Here is a 21,530-nt window from a genome sequence, read left to right as displayed (position 1 = left end):
AGGTGGAAGATGACAGGTGAACGGTGAAAAGAAGAAGACTGAAGAAGAATCAAGGTGAAGGTGAAAAGCACGAAGAAGAAGAAGATGAAAAGAAGACAACGACGAAGATGAAGGTGAGACGGAAAAGAGAAGAAGAGAAGTCCCCCCCCTCCTCCTCCTCCTCCTCCTTATCCTTATCTCCTCCTCCTCCTCCTCCCCTCCTCCTCCTCCTCCTCCTCCTCCTCCTCCTTATCTCCTCCTCCTCCTCCTTATCCCCTCCTCCTCCTCCTTATCCTTATCCCCTCCTCCTCCTCCTTATCCTTATCCCCTCCTCCTCCTCCTTATCCTTATCCCCTCCTCCTCCTCCTCATCCTTATCCCCTCCTCATCCTCCTCCTCCTCCTCCTTATCCTTATCTCCTCCTCCTCCTTATCCTTATCTCCTCCTCCTCCTTATCCTTATCCCCTCCTCCTCCTCCTCCTCCTCCTCCTCCTCCTCCTCCTTATCCTTATCTCCTCCTCCTCATCCTCATCCTCATCCTCATCCTCATCCTTATCCTTATCCTTATCCTTATCCCCTCCTCCTCCTCCTCCTCCTTATCCCCTCCCTCCTCCTCCTCCTCCTCCTCCTCCTTATCCTTATCCCCTCCTCCTCTCGCTGTCAGAAACACTGAGAGAGATAGACACTGACAGAGACACACTGTGGGGGGGGGGGGGCCGTCCCAGCACGCTGTTGGAGGACTCCCGGTGCTGCAGTCGGTAAGTAGAAAATGATTTATTTATTGATTTTTAAAAAAAAATTATTTTTATTTTTTTTGATTGATTTATTGATGTATTTATCATTTATTATTGATGATGGCTCTTTATTTGTAAAACTGAAGTGTTTAATGTTTGTAAACTTCCCTTTAAACCGTACGAGAGGAAGCTTGCAGTGAACCTTAAGACGGACTGCAAAAGCTTCTATAGATATGTAAAGAGAAAAAGGTTAGTAAAGACAAACGTCGGTCACCTGCAGTCAGCATCAGGGGAAGTCATAATGGGGAACAAAGAAATGGCAGACCAATTGAACAAGTACTTTGGTTCGGTATTCACTAAGGAGGACACAAACAACCTTCCGGATATAAAAGAGGTCAGAGGGTCTAGTAAGAAGGAGGAACTGAGGGAAATCCTTTATTAGTCGGGAAATTGCGTTGGGCAAATTGATGGGATTGAAGGCCGATAAATCCCCAGGGCCTGATGGACTGCATCCCAGAGTACTTAAAAAGGTGGCCTTGAAAATAGCGGATGCATTGACAGTCATTTTCCAACATTCCATCGACTCTGGATCAGTTCCTATGGAGTGGAGGGTAGCCAATGTAACCCCACTTTTTTAAAAAAGGAGGGAGAGAGAAAACAGGGAATTATAGACCGGTCAGCCTGACATCAGTAGTGGGTAAAATGATGGAATCAATTGTTAAGGATGTCATAGCAGCGCATTTGGAAAAGGTGACATGATAGATCCAAGTTAGCATGGATTTGTGAAAGGGAAATCATGCTTGACAAATCTTCTGGAATTTTTTGAGGATGTTTCCAGTAGAGTGGACAAGGGAGAACCAGTTGATGTGGTGTATTTGGACTTTCAGAAGGCCTTCGACAAGAGATTAATGTGCAATGTTAAAGCACATGGGATTGGGGGTAGTGTGCTGACGTGGATTGAGAACTGGTTGGCAGACAGGAAGCAAAGAGTAGGAGTAAATGGGTAATTTTCAGAATGGCAGGCAAGGTTCTGTGCTAGGGCCGCAGCTGTTTACATTGTACATTAATGATTTAGACGAGGGGATTAAATGTAGTATCTCCAAATTTGCGGATGACACTAAGTTGGGTGGCAGCGTGAGCTGCGAGAAGGATGCAATGAGGCTGCAGAGTGAATTGGATAGGTTAGGTGAGTGGGCAAATGCATGGCAAATGAAGTATAATATGGATAAATGTGAGGTTATCCACTTTGGTGGTAAAAACAGAGAGACAGACTATTATCTGAATGGTGACAGATTAGGAAAAGGGGACCTGGTTGTCATGGTACATCAGTCATTGAAGGTTGGCATGCAGGTACAGCAGGCGGTTAAGAAAGCAAATGGCATGTTGGCCTTCATAGCGAGGGGATTTGAGTACAGGGGCAGGGAGGTGTTACTACAGTTGTACAGGGCCTTGGTGAGGCCACATCTGGAGTATTGTGTACAGTTTTGGTCTCCTAACTTGAGGAAGGACATTCTTGCTGTTGAGGGAGTGCAGCGAAGGTTCACCAGACTGATTCCCGGGATGGCGGGACTGACCTATCAAGAAAGACTGGATCATCTGGGCTTGTATTCACTGGAGTTCAGAAGAGTGAGAGGGGATCTCATAGAAACGTTTAAAATTCTGACGGATTTAGACAGGTTAGATGCAGGAAGAATGTTCCCAATGTTCTGGAAGTCCAGAACCAGGGGTCACAGTCTAAGGATAAGGGGTAAGCCATTTAGCACTGAGATGAGGAGAAACTTCTTCACCCAGAGAGTGGTGAACCTGTGAAATTCTCTACCACAGGAAGTTGTTGAGGCCAATTCACTAAATATATTCAAAAAGGAGTTAGATGTAGTCCTTACTAGTAGGGGGATCAAGGGGTATGGCGAGAAAGCAGGAATGGGGTACTGAAGTTGCATGTTCAGCCATGAACTCATTGAATGGAAGTGCAGGCTCAAAGGGTCGAATGGCCTACTCCTGCACCTATTTTCTATGTTTCTAACATTATTCAAAGTTGTGTTTGTTTTCTTAAAATGTACATTCTAGGCTGGTTATTTAAATTAAACTTTAAAGTGGACGTTGCATGTAGATTAACAGTGAATACCACCATTAAGTCTGCAATGCAGAAATAACTGCATGATGTGCAAACCCTTCCTATGCCTCTTGATGAATGAGGAAACATATCTAATATTCTCCCCTTTCCTTCTCTTCTCTCTCCCGTAGAAAATATTGATTTGTGTCTGAACTATTTTGACATTTGCCCTCCACTACCTCATCCAAGTGCCATTTTCCATGCAAGCCTAGACACTATGGCCCCAAGTTTCCACACGCGGCAAAACAGGCGCCCCTCCGAGCTGGGCGCCCGTTTTTCGCGCCGAAAACAGCGCCTGAAAAAAAACACGGTATTCTCGAGCGCCTTGCAGCTCAATGTCTGCTTGGTGCGGCGCACAGGGGGCGGAGCCTACCACTCGCGCCGATTTTGTAAGTAGGAGGGGGCGGGTACAATTTAAATGAGTTTTTTTGGTGCCGGCAACCCTGCGCGTGCGCGTTGGAGCGTTCGCGCACGCGCAGTCTGAAGTAAACATTGGCACTCGGCCATTTTAAAAAGTGCAGCAGAAAAAGTGAAAATTTGTTTATTGAACCCTTGCAAAGGCTTGCATTTTAATTTTCTTGATATTTCTGTGTGTGAGGGAGTGCATTCTGTAATTAAAGATAGACTGTGATAAACGGGACACATGCACTTTTTGAGACTATTCAAATTCTTTGTAGCTGTTCAATTTTTAAAATGTTTTAATAAAACCACATTGCCCTTCCATGATCAGCACTGAGGCTTCTTGCAGCTTTCTCCCCCTGCCGTCCGTCGGTCCCGACTGCAAATGGCTGCCTCAAGCACTGAGGCTTCTTCCAGCTTTCTCCCCCTGCTGTCGGTCGGTCCCGACGGCAAACGGCTGCCTCAAGCACTGAGGCTTCTTCCAGCTTTCTCCCCCTGCTGTCGGTCGGTCCCGACGGCAAACCGCTGCCTGAAAGGCCTGCCTGAAGCACTTTCACACAGGTAGGAAGATGGTTTATTTAATCTTTTCTTTGCTGATAAATTTTTATTCAGGTTGGATTTATTTGTATAATATTTGTATAACTAAGGATTTATTGTAGAATTTAATGACTTCCCTCCCCCCCACCTCGTTCCCAACGCCTAATTTGTAACCTGCGCCTGATTTTTTAATGTGTAGACAAGGTTTTTTCAACCCTACAAAAATCTTCACTTGCTCCATTCTAAGTTAGTTTGGAGTATGTTTTCACTGTAGAAACTTTCAAATCAGGCGTCAGTGGCCGGACACACCCCCTTTTGAAAAAAAAATTCTGTTCAAAAGTAAAACTGTTCTACCTGACTAGAACTGCAGAAAACTTAAATGTGGAGAATTCCGATTTCTAAGATACTCCGTTCTCCACCAGTTGCTCCTAAAAATCAGGAGCAAATCATGTGGAAACTTGGGGCCAAAGTGTTGGCAATGTCTACATTTCCAGCAAGTTTGGAGCAGGAATCGTTTTCTCCTTTCTTCCCCTGCTCCCCTCCCCATCACGGAGGAATGCTGAGGTCAATAGCGGTGCTCCTGCTGCAATCTGGACTGAGATCAGTTAATTCAGCATTGACTGCAATTCAAACCCTCCAATCTTCTGGTTTGTATAGTTACATGTGTCTTTACAAACTGAGGCCTCAAGATTTCCATTTTTAGTTTAGGCATATGGTATAAGAGCATACCCATTCCACACTCAGGAGCTGAACCTGCATAATAACTTAAAACTCACATCTGTTTGTTTTGGTGAATAGTTTGATATTTGGCTTTTGTATACAGGAATAAATAAATGGGGCCATAGTCTCCAGACAAAGCCAAATGGGGACATACTTCAGGACATGGTTTGTCTTTTTATCTTTGTGTCTGGTGTTGCCTTCTCCATACAGTGGGATATGAGGAAATGTGTTCATTTCTAAATCTGCATCCTGTGTTTCATAATTGAGAGTCACTGAGCACGTTTATCCTCTGCCAAATATTTTACATTTATCCTTTCAGTTCTCTAATTACCAAATGAATGTTTGTTAAGCTGCTATGAATGGGTTTGGATTTGTCTAGATGGTTATCTAGTATTTTTAAGATATCCAACAGGAGCTGCCTTCACCTATCAATGTACTTGAAATACATATTAAAAGTTTGCATTGGCTCTACATAATCAAACCTCAATTCACAATAGTAAAACTCCCCTTGAGATCTAATGTTTTAAAGCACAGAATTATTTAAATACAAGCAGTTTTCCAATGATATGGCAGGCACTTGTATCGTCCCATATTTTTGTGCCCTCACATAAGCTGAGTGTTTTTTGCTATTTATAGGTCTCTTCATCCTTTTATTGTGAGCAAATAGTCATTTAGCTTTTCCATTTTGACAGGTGGTTGGGAAAAACGTATCTTTACTGGAAATATGGTTCACTCCATTTTAAAGAAGGAGTCTCCACATAATTCATGTCCTGCATTACTTTAATGGATGCTGGCTTATGCTTCAGTCATCCTGCACTGTCACTTTAGCATCCGGACTCATAATTGTGGGTCATTGTAACTCTCAGCCATCAAACGTATAAACAATATCCCCACTCTCACCTGAGAATCCCTGGCCCAAGACCACCCTAAGTGGAGGAAGAGCATCCGGGAGGGCGCAGAGCACCTCGTGTCTCGTCGCCGAGAGCGTGCAGAAGCCAAACGCAGACAGCGGAAGGAACGTGCGGAAAACCAGACTACCCACCCCCCCTTTCCTTCAACCACTGTCTGCCCCACCTGTGACAGAGACTGTAGTTCCTGTAATGGACTGGTCAGTCACCTAAGAACTCACTTCAGGAGTGGAAGCAAGTCTTCCTTGATTCCGAGGGACTGCCGATGATGATGAAACAATATAATTTAAACCAGTCATCCCTAGGACCTCAAACCTGCTATGTATCTTGCTCAGTTTCTTGTGGATCCTGCTCCTGGCATGCATGGCATATTTGTCCTATCCAATAACCTTTTTGCCTTGGTTTTTTATGTTTGTTTTCGTGTAATATATATACTATCCATATAATTTTTCCAGCACTAAACTAGTCCTCCATGTACGTTACTCTTTTCCCCCACCGCCCCCCACACCCTCCATTTGTGTGTCTTTGGAGATTGTAGTGTCGTCATTGGTTTGATGGTCATGAACCGCTTGCTTCAGTCTCCATTTGAAGTCATCTAGATGGGTTGATTGAATTTCTGCTTTATAATCACACTTGGCTAATTTTATTAATTCCCCTCACAGTTGTTGCCCCTTGATGGACTTTTTAAAAAAAAACTTTTTTTAACAGTGCATTTTTACTTGCCTGCTCGCTGACCTACATTGGCTCCCAGTTAAGCAACACCTTGATTTCAAAATTCCTCTATGGCCTAGCCCCTCCCTAGCACTGTAATCTCGTCCAGCCCCACAACCCCCCCCCCGGAGATGTCTGCGCTCCTCTAATTCTGCCCTCTTGGGCATCTCTGATTATAAACACTCAACCATTGGTGGCCGTGCCTTCCGTTGCCTAGACCCTAAGCTCTGGAACTCCCTGCCTTTCCTCTCCGCCTCTCTATCTCTTTCCTCCTTTAAGACGCTCCTTAAAACCTACCTCTTTGACCAAGCTTTTGACCTAATTTCTTCTTGTGTGGCTCGGTGTAAATTTTTTAATCTCATAATACTCCTGTGATGCGCCATGGGATGTTTCACTACGTTTTAGGGGCCATATAAATACAAGTTGTTGTTGCTATTTGTACATTTCTAGTGCCTTGTCATTACTCTCTTTTATGGTGAGTTTTGTGTACAATCCCAGCCCGAAACCAAGTGAAAGGCACACATCGAAGGAGTGCACAATTACTGTATATTTATTTTAAAAGTGTGGGGCAATTGCAACAAACTCTCCCTTTACAGCTGTTATTGGACTTAAGGATTTGAGGTAGTTTTACAATAATCTGGTTTGATGCTATTGAGACATTTTAAGCCACTAAAGCAAAAGTTCAAACTTCATACAGTCATCGGGACTCTAATAGTTTCTAATTTGAGGCTTGATCTCAAACTGTGACTCTTGATATTTTAACAAGGGCTGTTGGAGCTCTTGCAATAATTAAACTCTGATGAAAAACTTCAGTTTTGCTTTCCTCTTTGTGGTTTCTTGAGTCCACTCCTCACTCCTTTAATTTGACTTTTTAAGTATCCTTGGCTGGAGTCTTGAGAATTTGATTTGCTGAAAAGCTTCATTTCCGACCCAGAGATTCACTGGCATTTATTTTGTTTACCTGCTGGTCATTATGCTGAAAATAATCTTCCTGGATGAGAATCACAGGAACTGTTATCCATTTAGAAGCTTCTTAATTTGCTATTGTGCCACCTGGTATGATGGATTGGAAAATGAGGGATAGCCTTTCTAATTGGAGCTGTCTAAAACTTGGTGTATTTGATGATACAAGGGACTGATGGGAAATCTAATGGAACTGTACATTTTTACACTCATCTCCAGGTTAGTGAATGTGAAACTCAAATGCAAAGCTCAGGTCTTTTAATGTATTAAAATTATCCTATTAAAATTTATAAATAACAATGCCAAATACTGAATACCCAAGTAGTATGGTGTGGTATTGGAATCACTGGGAGAGGTAGGCTGGGAGCACTGGAGAGGGAGGTCTCCGATTCTGATGAGAGAAAAAGGGAGCTAGCTGAGATAAATTGAAGAAAAATTGGTAGATATGACCGTGCAACAACAACGGGAAACTTTCAAATGCGAGATTATTTGGGTGCAGACTAGACAAATTCCCACAAGATGTAAAGATGGTGCAGCAAAAATTGTACAGGTTCAATGTCTCAAATCCAATAAAATAAAATCCAGAATTATTGTCCAAAAGCCAGCAGGCTGGACTAGTTATTGGCTTTGCCGCTATGTTTTAAATGGCGTGCAATCGGTCCGAGCCTTGTCGAATGACCCTCGACCCGGCCCAACCCAACCTGACCCACGCCCCCATTAGTATTTTGTCTGTCTCGGTAGCGTATGTCCGCTTTTGATTTTCTTATCCGAAAATTGTCACGATCCCGGTCCCGAGGTTGCTGGATTTGAGGCGTTGTACCTGTAGTTCATTGGATGAGCAGAGAAATTAAAATGATTCCAGAAGGCATATGACAAATCTCGGGCTAATAATACAAAAGACTATCAAAGGGAATACAGAAGAAAAGCAAAAAAGACTAGAGGCCGAGGCATATGAAGACTGGCAAGTAATGTAACAGGAAAGAGTAAAGGATTTTTATAAAAACATAAAGTTAAAGGGTAGGGCCAATTAGAGATGCTAAATTAATATTTTGCCTTGCTTTTCAGAGTGTAGAGGATTAATCCCTAAACTGAAGGGGTACAAGAGGAGAAAGAGTCGTTAGAAAGGATAACTATATAGATAAGGGGAAAATTGGTGAAACTTTGTGAAAAAGGCACCTGACCCTGACTGTGTGCATCCACAGTGGTTGCTATGTTAATAACTAGAAGGTACACATTTAAAATTAACAAAAAAGAAGAACTAGCATTTATATAGCCTCTTTTTTGAGTCTTCAAGACATCACAAAGCATTTCACAACCAATGAATTATTTTGCTACATAGGCATGCACAGCAAGCAATTTGCATGTGGCAAAGTCTTTAGAAATAACATAAGGTGAAAGACCAGATAATTTGGTAGTGGCAGTGATTTTGAAATAAATGCTGGTCAGGACACTGTTTTTCTTCAAATAATGCTGTGAGATCTTTTAAATCCACCTCGATTATAAAGTTTCAACTGAAAGATGCTGCCTCCAAATATGTAGCACTTGCACTGAAGTGTTAACCTAGATGATGTGCTCAAACCCTGCTTGTCGTGTGGCTTGAACCCATCTATCCATTTAAGGAAAACCCTAAGATGTTCTATAAATATATTAAGAGTAAGAGGGTAACTAAAGAAAGGGTAGGGCCTATTAGAGACCATGAGGATAATCTTTGTGTGGGGACAGAAGATGTTGGTAAGGTTCTTAACGAATACCTTGCATCTGTTTTCACAAAGGAAAGGGGCAATGCAGATACTGCTATAGAGGAGGAGTGTGATATTCTGGATAAATATAGTGAGAGAGGAAGTATTAAGGGGTTTAGCAGCTTTGAAAGTAGGTAAGTCCCCAAGCCCGGATGAAATGCATCCCATGCTGTTGAGCGAAGTAGAAGAGGAAATAGCAGAGGCCTTGACCATCATTTTCCGGTCCTCTTTGGATCTGGGCATGGTGCCGGAGGATTGGAGGATTGCTAATGTAGTACACTTGTTTAAGAAGGGAGAAAGGGATAGGCCGAGTAATTACAGGCCTGTCAGCCTAACCTCAGTGGTGGCAAAATTATTGGAAAAAATTCTGAAAGACAAGATAAATCTACATTTGGAAAGGCAAGGATTAATGAAGGATAGTCAGCACGGATTTGTTAAGAAAAGATCGTGTTTGACTAACCTGATCGAATCTTTTGAGGAGGTAACCAACAGGGTCGATAAGGGTAGTGCGTACGATGTAGTGTATATGGACCTTTTGATAAGGTACCACATGGTAGACTGGTCATGAAGGTTAAAGCACATGGGATCCAGGACAAAGTGGCTAGTTGGATCCAAAATTGACTTGGAGGAAGGAAGCAAAGGGTAATGGTTGCTGGATGTTTTTGTAACTGGAACGATGAATCCAGTGGGGTTCCGCAGGGCTCAGTACTGGGTCCCTTGCTTTTTGTGGTGTATATCAGCGATTTAGATTTGAATATAGGGAGTATGATTAAGAAGTTTGCAGACAACACTAAAATTGGCTGTGTGGTTGATAAGGAAGAGGAAAATCATGGGCTGCAGGAGGATATCAATCTACTGGTCAGGTGGACAGAGCAGTGGCAAATGGAATTTAATTCAGAGAAGTGTGAGGTGATGCACTTTGGGAGGTCTAATAAGGAAAGGGTATACACATTAAGTGGTAGGTCATTTAATAGTGTAGATGAACAAAGCGACCTTGGAGTGCTTGTCCACAGATCCCTGAAAGTAGCAGGCCAGGTGAATAAGAAGGCATAGAATATAAGAGCAGGGAGGTCATGCTTAAATTGTATAATACTTTGGTTGGGCCACAGATGGAGTACTGCGTGCAGTTCTGGTCACCGTATTATAGGAAGGACGTGATTGCACTAGAGAGGATGCAGAGGAGATTTACTAGGATGCTGCCTGGAATGGAGAATCTTAGTTATGAGGACAGATTGGATAGGCTGGGTTTGTTCTCATTGGAACAGAGGAGGTTGAGAGGAGACCTCATTGCGGTGCACAAAATATTGAGGGGCCTGGACATAGTGGATAGTAAGGGTCTATTTCCATTGGTGGAGGGGTCTATTACGAGGGGGCATAGTTTTAAGGTTGTTGGTGGAAGGTCTAGAGGGGATTTGAGGGGGGGCTTCTTTACACAGAGGGTTGTGAGGATCTGGAACTCACCACTTTCAAGAGATGGTTGGATGGGCACTTAAAGTGCCGTAACCTGCAGGTAGTAATTGGGATTGGATTGGATGACATTTTGTTGGACGGCACAGATATAATGGTAAGTACTGCAGGGAATCGAAATACGGCCAGGGTGATCTGCTGGACTAGTTTCGATCGCCTGGATGGGTCGGAGAGGAATTTTCCCAGATTTTCTTTTCTCCCCAAATTGGCCTGGGTTTTTATCTTTTTTGCCTCTCCCAGGAGATCACATGGCTCCGGTTGGGGTGGAGTATAGAATGTTTCAGTATAAGGGGTGTTGTAGTTGTGTGAGGCGGACTGGTTGGGCTGGGTGCTCTTTGCCTTTTCGTCATTGTTCATAGGTTTATATGTAACCCTCAGGGCTGCTGACCAAGGGCCGTGCGGCGTGGACACGATGGGCCGAATGGCCGCCTCCTGCGCTTAAATTTCTGTTTCTAAGAGGCAGGAATAATTTTCCCGAAGTTAAAAATTATGGCGTACATTGACCTGAACGCATGTTTCTTTGTGGACCCTCTGCGCTGAAAAAGAAATCCCAAGTTTTCTGCAAAGGTACACATCTTGTCGCACCAGTGCTACCAAAGTCGATCTCACGGGGCTTAGAGTGTGCGCCTGAAACGCACAGCGTCTGCGCTCAAAAAAAAACGACTCATTGCACGTGCGCAACGCACATGCATAGAAGAAAACATTTTTTTAAAAACAATGGGCTGCGTGGGTGGAGGACCATTGACCGGGGATAGCAGCAGCTGGAGTCGGCTGCCATTGCTGTTTTTGGGTTGAAGAGTCCAATTATTCTGGTGATTTTGCCTGCCTGGCGGATTTACAAGGCTTCCCTGGACTTCTGGAACATCTTGGAAGATTTTGGGCCACGAAGAACATTGATGAAAAAGGTGGTGAAGATTTAATTTTTATTTACCTGCTTATAGTTCTGTCATCGAAGGAGTAGCATTAATGGTAAGTTTACTTTTATCAGGTTTATATTTAAACTTCCATATATGTCACTTGAGTCAAACTGAAACTTGGAGCAAAAGAATTAAGGGAGAGGTTATGCAGGTGGTTATGACATGGAATGTCCTACCAGTAATAGTGGTGGAAGCAGAATCCATAAAAGCTTTTAAAAGAGAAGTGGATAAATGTTCGGAAAAGAATTTAATGGGTATTGGAAAAATTTAGAAGGATACTCGGACTCAGTGGGTAGCTCTTTGAGAGCTGGTGTAGGTACGTGTGCCAAATGGTGGTCTGGATTTCACTGGCATGTAAATTGTTTTATTTTTTATGTGTATGTATAGAATGAAACTGAGAATACCCAGCACTATAATTTATAGACTCCGGTTCCAAATGTGGGTGTAGGGAGACCATTTTGTGTTGTGCTGGAGTGTGAAAGCAATTTGAGGTGACCAAATTAAGAGTACCCTGTATTACAATACAGGGTAATGTATTGTGTAATCGTGTTACTGCCTTTGTGTGTTAAATCTGCAGCTTTTTGGTGCCAATAATGGACTCGAGTTGCTCCTATTTTTTTGGAGCAACTAGTTTAGAATGGAGTATCTTAGAAATTGCAATTCTCGGCATTTAGTTTGCTCCAATTCTAGTGAGTTAGAATAGTTTCATTTGAGAAGTTTTTTTTCAAAAGGGGGCGTTACCAGCCACTTACGCCTGTTTTGCAAGTTTAGGCAGCGAAAACTTACTCCGAACTAACTTAGAATGGAGTAAGTGTAGATTTTTGTACGCTGAGAAAAACCTTTCCTACACTTTATAAATTAGGCGTAGGGAACGAGAGCTGGAGGGAGGGGGGAGGGAAGTTTACAAACATTAAACACTTCACTTTTACAAATAAAGAGCCATCAATAATAAATGATAAATAGACCAATAAATCAACCAATAAATCAAAAAATGTAAAAAATAATCAATCAATAAATAAAAAATGTAAAGTTTCTACTCACTTACTGCGGCACCGGGAGCCCTCCAACAGCGTGCTGGGACGGGGCCCCCCCCAGGAGATGCCGGTCGGGTGGGCCCCGTTGCTGACGAGGACTTCGGGCGGGGTCTGCCCCCAGCAGATAACGAACCGCCGACCAGGACTTTGGGTGGGCCCCGCCGCCGACGAGGACGCCACTTTGGGCGGGGCCCGCCCCCAGTGAGATGCCGGGCGGGCCACCGCAGAAGAGGTAAGTACTGTCAGGCCACTCGGCCCGGGATAGGAATGACAACCCTTCGGCCAGGGATAGGGTCGTCGCCCGGAGACAGAACGCGCTGGGAGGGCCAGGAGCTACTGCGCATGCGCGCAGCCTCCACTCTGCACGCACGCAGCTGCCGGCACTGTTTTTGGTGTAGGGCTGTAGCTCCGCCCCCAGCAGCTCTTGCTGTGCCGCGCTGAGCTGGAAACGGACCTACAGATATCAGAGAATCGCGAGGTAAGTATTTGCCGCTTTTTCAGTTCTACAAATTAGGCGGGTCTCTCTGATGTGCGTCGTTCTAGCAGGGGTCCGAAACTTGAACCCAATGTGCCTACTGGCAAAGTTGCTGTTGCATATAAGCCTTGTACTGTGGTAAGTGAGGGGTTTATTTCTGTACAGTTGCAAGTAATACATTTAAATGTATTTTTCTAGACTGCAAGCTAAAAATCGATGTTTACTCTGCACTTGAGGCAATGGCAGTGTTGTCTGTTAAAGCTCCCAGGGCCTCGAGGCAATTGATGGTCCCCTGGGACTAGAAGGAAAATAGTTCAGTCTCTGAAGCTGAAAAATTATGGCATTGTTAATGTGGAAATATGAAAAATATTTCCACAGTTCCTAGACTGTGTACATGTGTTATAAATTTAGACTAGTGGCAACTTCTGGATTAGTAAAAAGGTTTTAGTGAAACTAGGTTGATAGAAAATATTATAGTAATTTCTGTGGAGCCAAGTATGAAGCTGTCTTTTGAATTTTGTATTGGTTTTAAAACTTTATAATTTTTATATAAGCTGTGAGCAGGAAGAAGGAAAGAATGCTTTTTAAAAATCTTTTAGCGATGGGTATGGATGTCCATTTTGAATGTTTTAAAGATCTTGCTAGCTACATACTTGACCAGAGAGCACAGTTACTTGGCAGTGTTCCCTGGGAAACATATTTAATAGCTTTATATTACATACTAGAATTTTTTGTATTTTGAAGTTGCACTGGAAATATGTTGAGAACACATAAACTCAAATTAAGGACTGAGATGGTACCATAAATGTTTTCTTAACTAACAGTCAAATGAATATGTGCTATAGTGCATTTGTAGAAATGCAATACTTTATGCCACTAGATTATTCTTTGCATTTTAAACTATGTACTATAAGGCACCTGTACTTGATACCTACATTTCATTGTTTTTGTAAAATTTGGCAAAATAAATGTAAATGAAGTATATGTAGGCAAGGTGAATTTTTAATAGGCCGCTTAGGCATTTTGATATAATAATTGTACCTGGAAAACTCCCTTCTGGTAAGTGAATCCAGCTCTACATCTTTTAGTTGACTTTCATTTAAAAATGGGTTTCATATAATGTGTAAAATAAGAAATTTGTATTCCAAGTTAATTTAATTGGTGGACCTTCTCAACTGCTACATGAAACTTTCCTCCAATTGAATTTCCTTCTAAATTTGTCCTGGGTTTTGAGGTGTCCTTTGTGCTTATACTAGTGACTCATGGTCTGAATTGTAGTAAACTGTGCTGTATTGTGTATATTTTTTACAGAAACTTTGAAAACAAATAATGAAAAAGCTGTGTAAAGATTCCAGACTCTGAAGAAAAGTACAAAGTACTAAACCACCTAGCCCAGCTCATGTTTTCTCCTGATCAAGAAAATCTTTCCTCATCCACCAAAGCACCCATTAAATATGGAGAAATCATTGTGTTAGGGTAAGCATTGTATATGTATTTGAGGGTGGGGGTGGCAGGGAGGGAGGTTGGTGGGATGGTAAAGGAAACTACCGGTTAGAGTTTCTTCCCCAAAATATTGAACCATAACCTTTTGCTCTGCATTTTAAACCATTTGTTATTTAGATGGAAATAGAACAACCGCCTAAACCCTCTTCTTTTAAGACCATGCTTATAATCCACCTCTTTGGTCCAAGCTTTTCATCACCCTTGCTAGTATCTCCTCCTTTAGCCTGACATCCATTTTGAAAATTACACCTCTGTAAAGCATGAGGCATTTTTCTACGTTATAATGCTATAGAAATGCAGATTGTTGTTGTTTTAGCTGATCTCTTTTTTTTCTTCTGGAAAAGCTCAACATGTTTGTCGCTTTGATTTTTTCCTATTACTGCTTTTTTTGAATCTGGGATGGTTTCCCAGTTCAGAAATTTGACATGTCCATTCAGGATCCCTTCACCTACAATAAATTGCTGCCTTATTCTGCATATTTTCTGATCATCAAATCTAAAGAGAAGTGGAGGATTAAAAAAAAAAATCTAAGCTCAAGCTAGTTACCTTTATGAATACTCCAAAAAAAGTACCATTTGAAATTATCACAATGAAGACCGTTGGTAGAGGTTTTCCTTTTTACTTTAAGTTATTTTATTTTAATTTCATTTATTTTGAAAGTAAACTAGCATTAGACAAGAGGAAGAAACCCCAGATAGTTGATATGAAGAGGAAGTATTTTAACATGAATTGCCAAGTAAACTTAAAAGGCGAAGCAGGTGTATGTATGTCCCTGTTTATATGATCCTTATTCCTGGGGTTTACGTGTCTACACAATAGATTTGCAGGCTATATCTGGCCACCAATTTTCTGTGAAATCACTAATCTTGGCTGCAGTGGTGAGATGAGTAGGATTAGAAGATGGCATTTAAATTTCATATTATTGAAAATAACTTAACAGAATACCTGTTTTTCTGTGAGGCTAACAGACTTTTTAGCTCCAAAACATAGATCATGGATTGAGACATACCCTTTAATGTATAGATTTCCTAATTTAAACACCGAGAATTATTTTGGAAAATGCAGTAGAATACAGGTTTCCCCTCTAAAATGAATAGGATAGATAAAACATTTTTTTTTGCTGGAGAGGGTTATGATATCTTGTTTTTATCTAAATGATGACGTTTAAGATTTGGTGTAGGGTTTTGTTGTCATCTTCAAAAGTATGCACTGCTTCATCAGCAGTGGAAGTCTGTTTAACAACTGACTAAACAGAATGGGTTTTCACAGCCAAATCGCTGTGGTGATGGTGTACCCCTTAACGTCCAAATCCCATTTCGGCCTATTTTTCAGCTTCCTCATCCTCCTCTCCCTCCCTTTGCCCATCCCCCATTTTTGGTGACCAAAAGCTTGGTTGAAGAATGCCCTTAAAGGAGGAGCGATAGTGCCGCCCTATGGTTGCCATCTCTTGCACTGGCACGCAATGTTCCCTCTTACATTTTTTGGGGACACGCGGCCAACTGTGTGGCTCATTCAAAATGTTGTGTATGCGTGGTTTTACCATTTCAAAGCTGGTGAGCCTGCTGCACAGGACCTCCATTTTTGAACTTTTTAAAAAAATGTAATGGGGCTAAAAATAAACTTGCCTTAATGGACAGGGTTTTTAAATATATAAATGAGTGGGGGAGGGGAAATTTTTTTTTTTTTTAAACTCTTACGCTGGTAAAAGAAAGCCTTATGCCTGCTTTTAACCAGGAGTAAGAATTTCAAGGGCATTCGCTGGGCGGAAGTTTGGCAAATTAGCCCAATCCCCAGTGAATGCCTATTTCTGTCCGATTCGTTCAATCTGTATGGAGGATCCTTGACAGATCACAGGTTTCGGTGCATGCACAGCGCATGGCTAAATCCGGAACTTGTGAGGCCCCTATGGGCATGTGCACACTTTTGTGCCTGTAGGGGCTGCAAATTCAGCCCTGGCATCCATTTCTCCTCCATCACTTACTTCATTAAGGTTACCGTGCTGTTCAGCTGTTTGTCCAATATAATGTCATGGATGAACTAGAATTTTATTTAGCTTAAAACCAACAAGCTATTCTGTGCAGCTACCACCAGAAAAAATGCACTCTCACCCCAGTTCCATTCACCCCAGCTGTTGGTTCTAGCTGAAATAATATTGTACAACCTTGGTATCCTCTCTATAGTCCTACATTGAGCATCAAATCCCACATCTTATCCATCACCAAGACTAGATTTATAGGGCCCAAGTTTCCACAAGAAAAAAAACGGGCGCCCCTCCGAGCTGGGCGCCCGTTTTTCGCGCCTAAAATGGCGCCTAAAAAAATCCTCGGTATTCTCCACCTACTTGCAGGTCCTCTGGCCCTCGGCGCAGCCAGCACGAGCTGTGGGGGGGGGGGGGGGCGGAGCCAGGTCCCTGCGCTGAAAACAGTGCCAGGACCTCTGCACATGCGCGCTACAGTGGGCATGCAAGTGCAGTAGCTCCAGGCGCCGAACTGTGTGGGAGGGGCCCGAAGCACGCAGCCCCTAGCCCTGGCCGAATGGCCTCACTGGGGCTGCGTGAATAAGGCTCCTCCCACGGCCAGCTCCTGCTTCCCCCCCCCGACCGGACCCGACACCCGCTCCCCCCCCCTGCCTCCGGACCAGACCCGACACCCGCTTCTCCCCCCCCCCCCCCCCCCCGCCGACCAGACCCGACCCGACACCCGCTCCCCTCCCCCTCTCTTCCTCCCCCCCTCTCTCTCTCTCCCTCCCCCCCTCTCTCTCTCCCCCTCTCCCTCTCTCTCTCTCTCTCTCTCTCTCTCCCCCTCCCGCTCAGCGGCACGAACGGCTGCAGAATTCTCCCTGGCTGAAGCACTTTCACACAGGTAGGAAGATGGTTTATTTAATCTTTTCTTGGCTTATAAATGTTTATTCAGGTTGGATTTATTTGTATAATATTTGTAGAAGTATAAATAAGGATTTATTGTCTAATTTAATGAGTTCCCTCCCCCCCCCCCCCACCTCGTTCTGGACGCCTAATTTGTAACCTGCGCTTGATTTTTTAATGTGTAGAACAGGTTTTTTCAGTTCTACAAAAATCTTCACTGGCTCCATTCTACTTTAGTTTGGAGTACATTTTCACTGTGGAAACTTTCAAATCAGGCGTCAGTGGCCGGACACGCCCCCTTTTGAAGAAAAAATTCTGTTCCAAAGTAGAACTGTTCTACCTGACTAGAACTGCAGAAAAAAAAATGTGGAGAATTGCGATTTCTAAGATAGTCCGTTCTCCACCAGTTGCTCCTAAAAATCAGGCGCAAATCATGTGGAAACTTGGGCCCATAGTGTTGTCCCCTCTGTCAGTGGCTGCTGAAACACTCATCCATGCCTTTTGTCAAATTTTAATGCCCACATCTATCCCAAGCTAAGTCTCTATTGATTGCCCATATCTACATACATATACTTCCAGCAGAGCCTAGATGATAGTCAGAAAGTGGAACCCAGCCTGATACTGCCTTCCCTCCCCAGGAATACTGGTCAATTATAGAACCCATACCTCCACCTTGAGTGAGATTAACTCTGTACAAATGAAGGAGCATAGTGGGAAATTTCCTCATCTATATGGCAACTAATTACTACCTTTTAATGAGCTGATCCACCAAGGAAGTTCCAGGCTTTGTGCTGTTACGGTTATTATCCTGGCTTGGTATTATTCCTTCTGATTATTGAAGCCTCTGTCTCAATGTATGAGAAGTTTTGTTGAAAGATATTGTGGCTAAGACATGAGCAAATTCATACCTAAGCAGTAACTAAAGGATCTAGCATTTGAGTGTCATATGTTGTGTAGTTTGAAACATCAGTGGGGGTTGACAAATCTACAATGTGTGATTGGAGCACTAATATGCATTAGAACATGTGATTGCACCCATGATTTTTGCATGATTTTTGCATCTCAGTTGCAAGTTTCACTACAGGATAGCAATTAGAAGAGACTAGGTACACCATTCTTTTTTTTCCCGAAATTTTTTTTTAGGACAGAAACCATTCTTTTTCGCCATCCTTCTACCCCCCACCCCCAAGAACATAAGAAGCAGGAGTAAGCCATACGGCCCCTTGAGCCTGCTCTGCCATTTAATACGATCATAGTGATCATACTATCACATCTAGCAACTGATATTGGTGACTTTGGTGGAGACCTGCCATGGGTTTGCCAGTCCACCACCTTGGTTTTAGATGGTCACTAGCATGGGCATGACCACTACTGCAGGTAAGCCTTTGCTTCCTATGTTCCAGAGTACGCTTTCACTGCTCTAGGTAAATTAGTACGTCCAAGAATTTGGACATGCTGGTTTTTAAATCATGATGTCCTGTGACCTTCCTTAACTTCAGAAGGTGGCAGTGCGTAGCTAAAACTATAATTTTGCAATGTAAGCAATCATTTTTTTTTTTTACTTTCCTGTAGTCAGTTGCTTTACAAGTAATGGGACAGGGATCTCCTTATGCCTTGAGACATTTTTGTAACTAAAGACTGGAGAATCCCTGGGTAGGGTAGTACTCCTATCTAATGCTATACAGATCAGCTGAGATCACAGAGAGTCGATGTTCTGGTTTCACATCATCTGGAAAATGGTGACTGATACCTAAAATGTAAGTAATTTTTCCTACCTGTCCCATTCTTTTCACTCATCCAAAAATACTTTTACAACAACAACTAGTATTTATATAGCACCTTTAACATAGTAAAATGTCCCAAGGCACGTCACAGGAGCGTTATAAAACAAAATTTGACACCGAGTCACATAAGGAGATATTAGGGCAGATGACCAAAAGCTTGGTCAAAAAGGTAGATTTTAAGGATTGTCTTAAAGGAAGAAAGAGGTTGAAAGGTGGTGAGGTTTAAGGAGGGAATTACAGAGCTTGGGGCCTTGGCTGCTGAATGCATGGCCACCAATGGTTGAGCGATTATAATCAGGGGTGCTCAAGAGGGCAGAATTGGAGGGTTGTGGGGCTGGAGAAAATTAAGATAGGAATTTGAAAACAAGGATGAGGATTTTAAAATCAACTCATTGCTTAACTGGGAGTCAGTGTAGGTCAGCGAGCACATGGGTGAATGGGACTTGGTGTGAGTTAGGACACGGGCAGCAGAGGTTTGGATGACCTCAAGTTTGCATAGGTTAGAACTTGGGAGGCCAGTTAGGAGTTGGAATAGTCAAGTATAGAGGTTACAAAGGCATGGAACTAAGCCAATTTCCCCCCCCCACCCCACCTTTTGGGAGAATGACCTCTATGCACTGTTCGCGCACTCCCCACCCCCCCCCCCCCCCTTGTGTTTATCGGTTCTGGACTCAATAGGTGGAAGAGCTCTAATGTGAAATGAAGACTCTAGTTATGCAGATATGTTGGTCCAGCTCCAGGTAATGTTTAATCCAACAACTGAGTCATAAATCCATACTCCATACTTTTGTCGACTTGCAATGCCATTGCTTATTGATATGTGTGTAGTTGATGGTGGGGAAAAAAACTGCACATCTGCTGTTGACAGCACATCAGTCACGCAGAAGTGCTGTGAGGTGATCGATTCTGATTATGGGAGGCACGTAAGGGATGTGGATTGGCCTGACTTCTGATCTTCGCTCTTGAGGCAGAATGCCTTGATAGTATTTTCAGATAAATAACTTGTATGTTGGTGATTATGGTAATAGATGCACTGCTCAACTGTTTTCATGCACTGCTTTGCTGGTAGAACTTGTAACACCTTCAGTGAGAAATTTGGTCTAATCATCTGAAACAAAAGCACCTGTATCATCAAGTTTTGGCATTCAGAGTGTTAATATAACTAATGAAACTTGTCCTGAAAGCAGTAGAGGGTTTAATTATTTAAAGTAACCAGAGTTTAAGACTTATTTAGAATTCTAAATATTTAATTAGACTACAATATTTTCAGTATTGAATTTCTTCTATCCCATAAGGTACAACGGATCTCTGCCAAATGGAGACCGAGGACGAAGAAAAAGCAGATTTGCTTTATTTAAAAGACCAAAGCCGAATGGTGTGAAACCTAGTACAGTGCATGTCACCTGTACACCTCAGGCAGAGAAGGTATGTCTTTGAAACCAGCAATTTCCAGACTGGAACCTTGTTTATCCTGAACCCTTAAGTTTGAACATGAGACACAAAATGGACCAAACAAAAATGTTACCTCTTTGTGGACTTGGTTGCTTTGAAAGGGAAAGGAGGGATGCGGGAAATACAGATTGTCTCCAGCTCTGTAATAAAGAATTCCATGAGGGCTTTACACTTGGAGGTGAGGGCATAAGGGACACAGGAGGGGGGGGTTTAATGAAATAGTTTGTAGTGGAGAAAAGAAACTGGGTGTTATCTTTTGAATTCCATGATGATTCTGGATTAGAGTGTAGTGTTGGCAGAGGAGAGTTGGCAGAGAGATGTGATCCAGCCACTTCTGACGATGGATGGCTAAGCCAGTTGTGTGCCAGACGCGTTCAAATCTGCACTTCATGGACGTGAAGGAATGAAGCAAGAGGAGCAGCCAGAAATGGAGAGCAATAATTTTACTTAGTACAAGGGTCCCAAGGTGAAGGTTAGAGTGTGATGGAGGAGATTGACAGCTTTGAAATATCATGGTGAATAGAAGGACAAAAGTTAGAAAATTGGCAGTTTGTAAATGCAATTGTAAGCGAATTCGGAGGGGGAATTTTCAGTCTTTGATGCAGAAGCAAGTGGGGTTGGCAGGGATTGGAGGGATGCGGGTAAAGAGGGCTTCAAGGAAGTGGTTGGAGATGGTCGTGTCTGTGATCAAAACCATGGGAGTAGAGAGGTTACCCATAAGATGGCATGGTTGAGGGGAACAAGAGGTTCAGGGAGTACAGGAGGTTGGTGAAATCAGAAGAGAGGGCAAAGTGGGTTGAGATGGGGATTAAAATCAGCAAGCAGTTATTTAGTGCAGAGGCTGCGGGAGAAAAGGAAGGAGGTTATTGCTGAGAAACTGGATGGGACGGGGCAGTGGAAGATTTTGAGAGGCAAGAAGGGTAGAATAAGGTGAGATGCTTGATGGAAGAGTAGAGGGGAAAAGACCTAGATGTGACTTGGTGATGAGGGCCGCACCGCCACTGTGTGGTGTGCCTTGGAGTGGTAATTATTTTGTGATTATCACCACTCCCGACCTTATGATAGAGGGAAGACCTTTGATAGTTGGACTGGGGACCCTGCAATGACGCACACTGGTAGAGTTGTCTGGAGGCTGTAATGATTAGTTGGGTATAACGACTACAACCATCTTCCTGAGTGTCAGGAATGACTCCAGCCACTGGAGTGTTTATACATTTACCTCAGTTTTGCTAG

The 21,530-nt window shown here is 42.9% G+C and overlaps 1 protein-coding gene across 2 annotated transcripts in view; it reads left to right on the top strand.

The window, feature by feature from the left end:
* LOC139273193 (E3 ubiquitin-protein ligase pellino homolog 1) overlaps positions 1-21,530 on the top strand; it is a 46,873-nt gene that overhangs the window by 13,784 nt on the left and 11,559 nt on the right. For both annotated transcript variants that reach the window (XM_070889768.1, XM_070889766.1), the window contains exons 2-3: positions 14,007-14,171; positions 20,141-20,270. In XM_070889768.1, coding sequence (XP_070745869.1) covers positions 14,095-14,171; positions 20,141-20,270 — 207 coding nt within the window. In that variant the 5' untranslated portion in view covers positions 14,007-14,094. The remainder of the gene's footprint in view (positions 1-14,006; positions 14,172-20,140; positions 20,271-21,530) is intronic.

The sequence above is a fragment of the Pristiophorus japonicus genome, chromosome 9 (assembly GCF_044704955.1).
Source record: "Pristiophorus japonicus isolate sPriJap1 chromosome 9, sPriJap1.hap1, whole genome shotgun sequence".
Taxonomy (NCBI): Eukaryota; Metazoa; Chordata; class Chondrichthyes; family Pristiophoridae; genus Pristiophorus; species Pristiophorus japonicus.
Note: the sequence above shows the minus strand (reverse complement) of the source record. Positions and strands in the feature narration are given on the sequence as shown.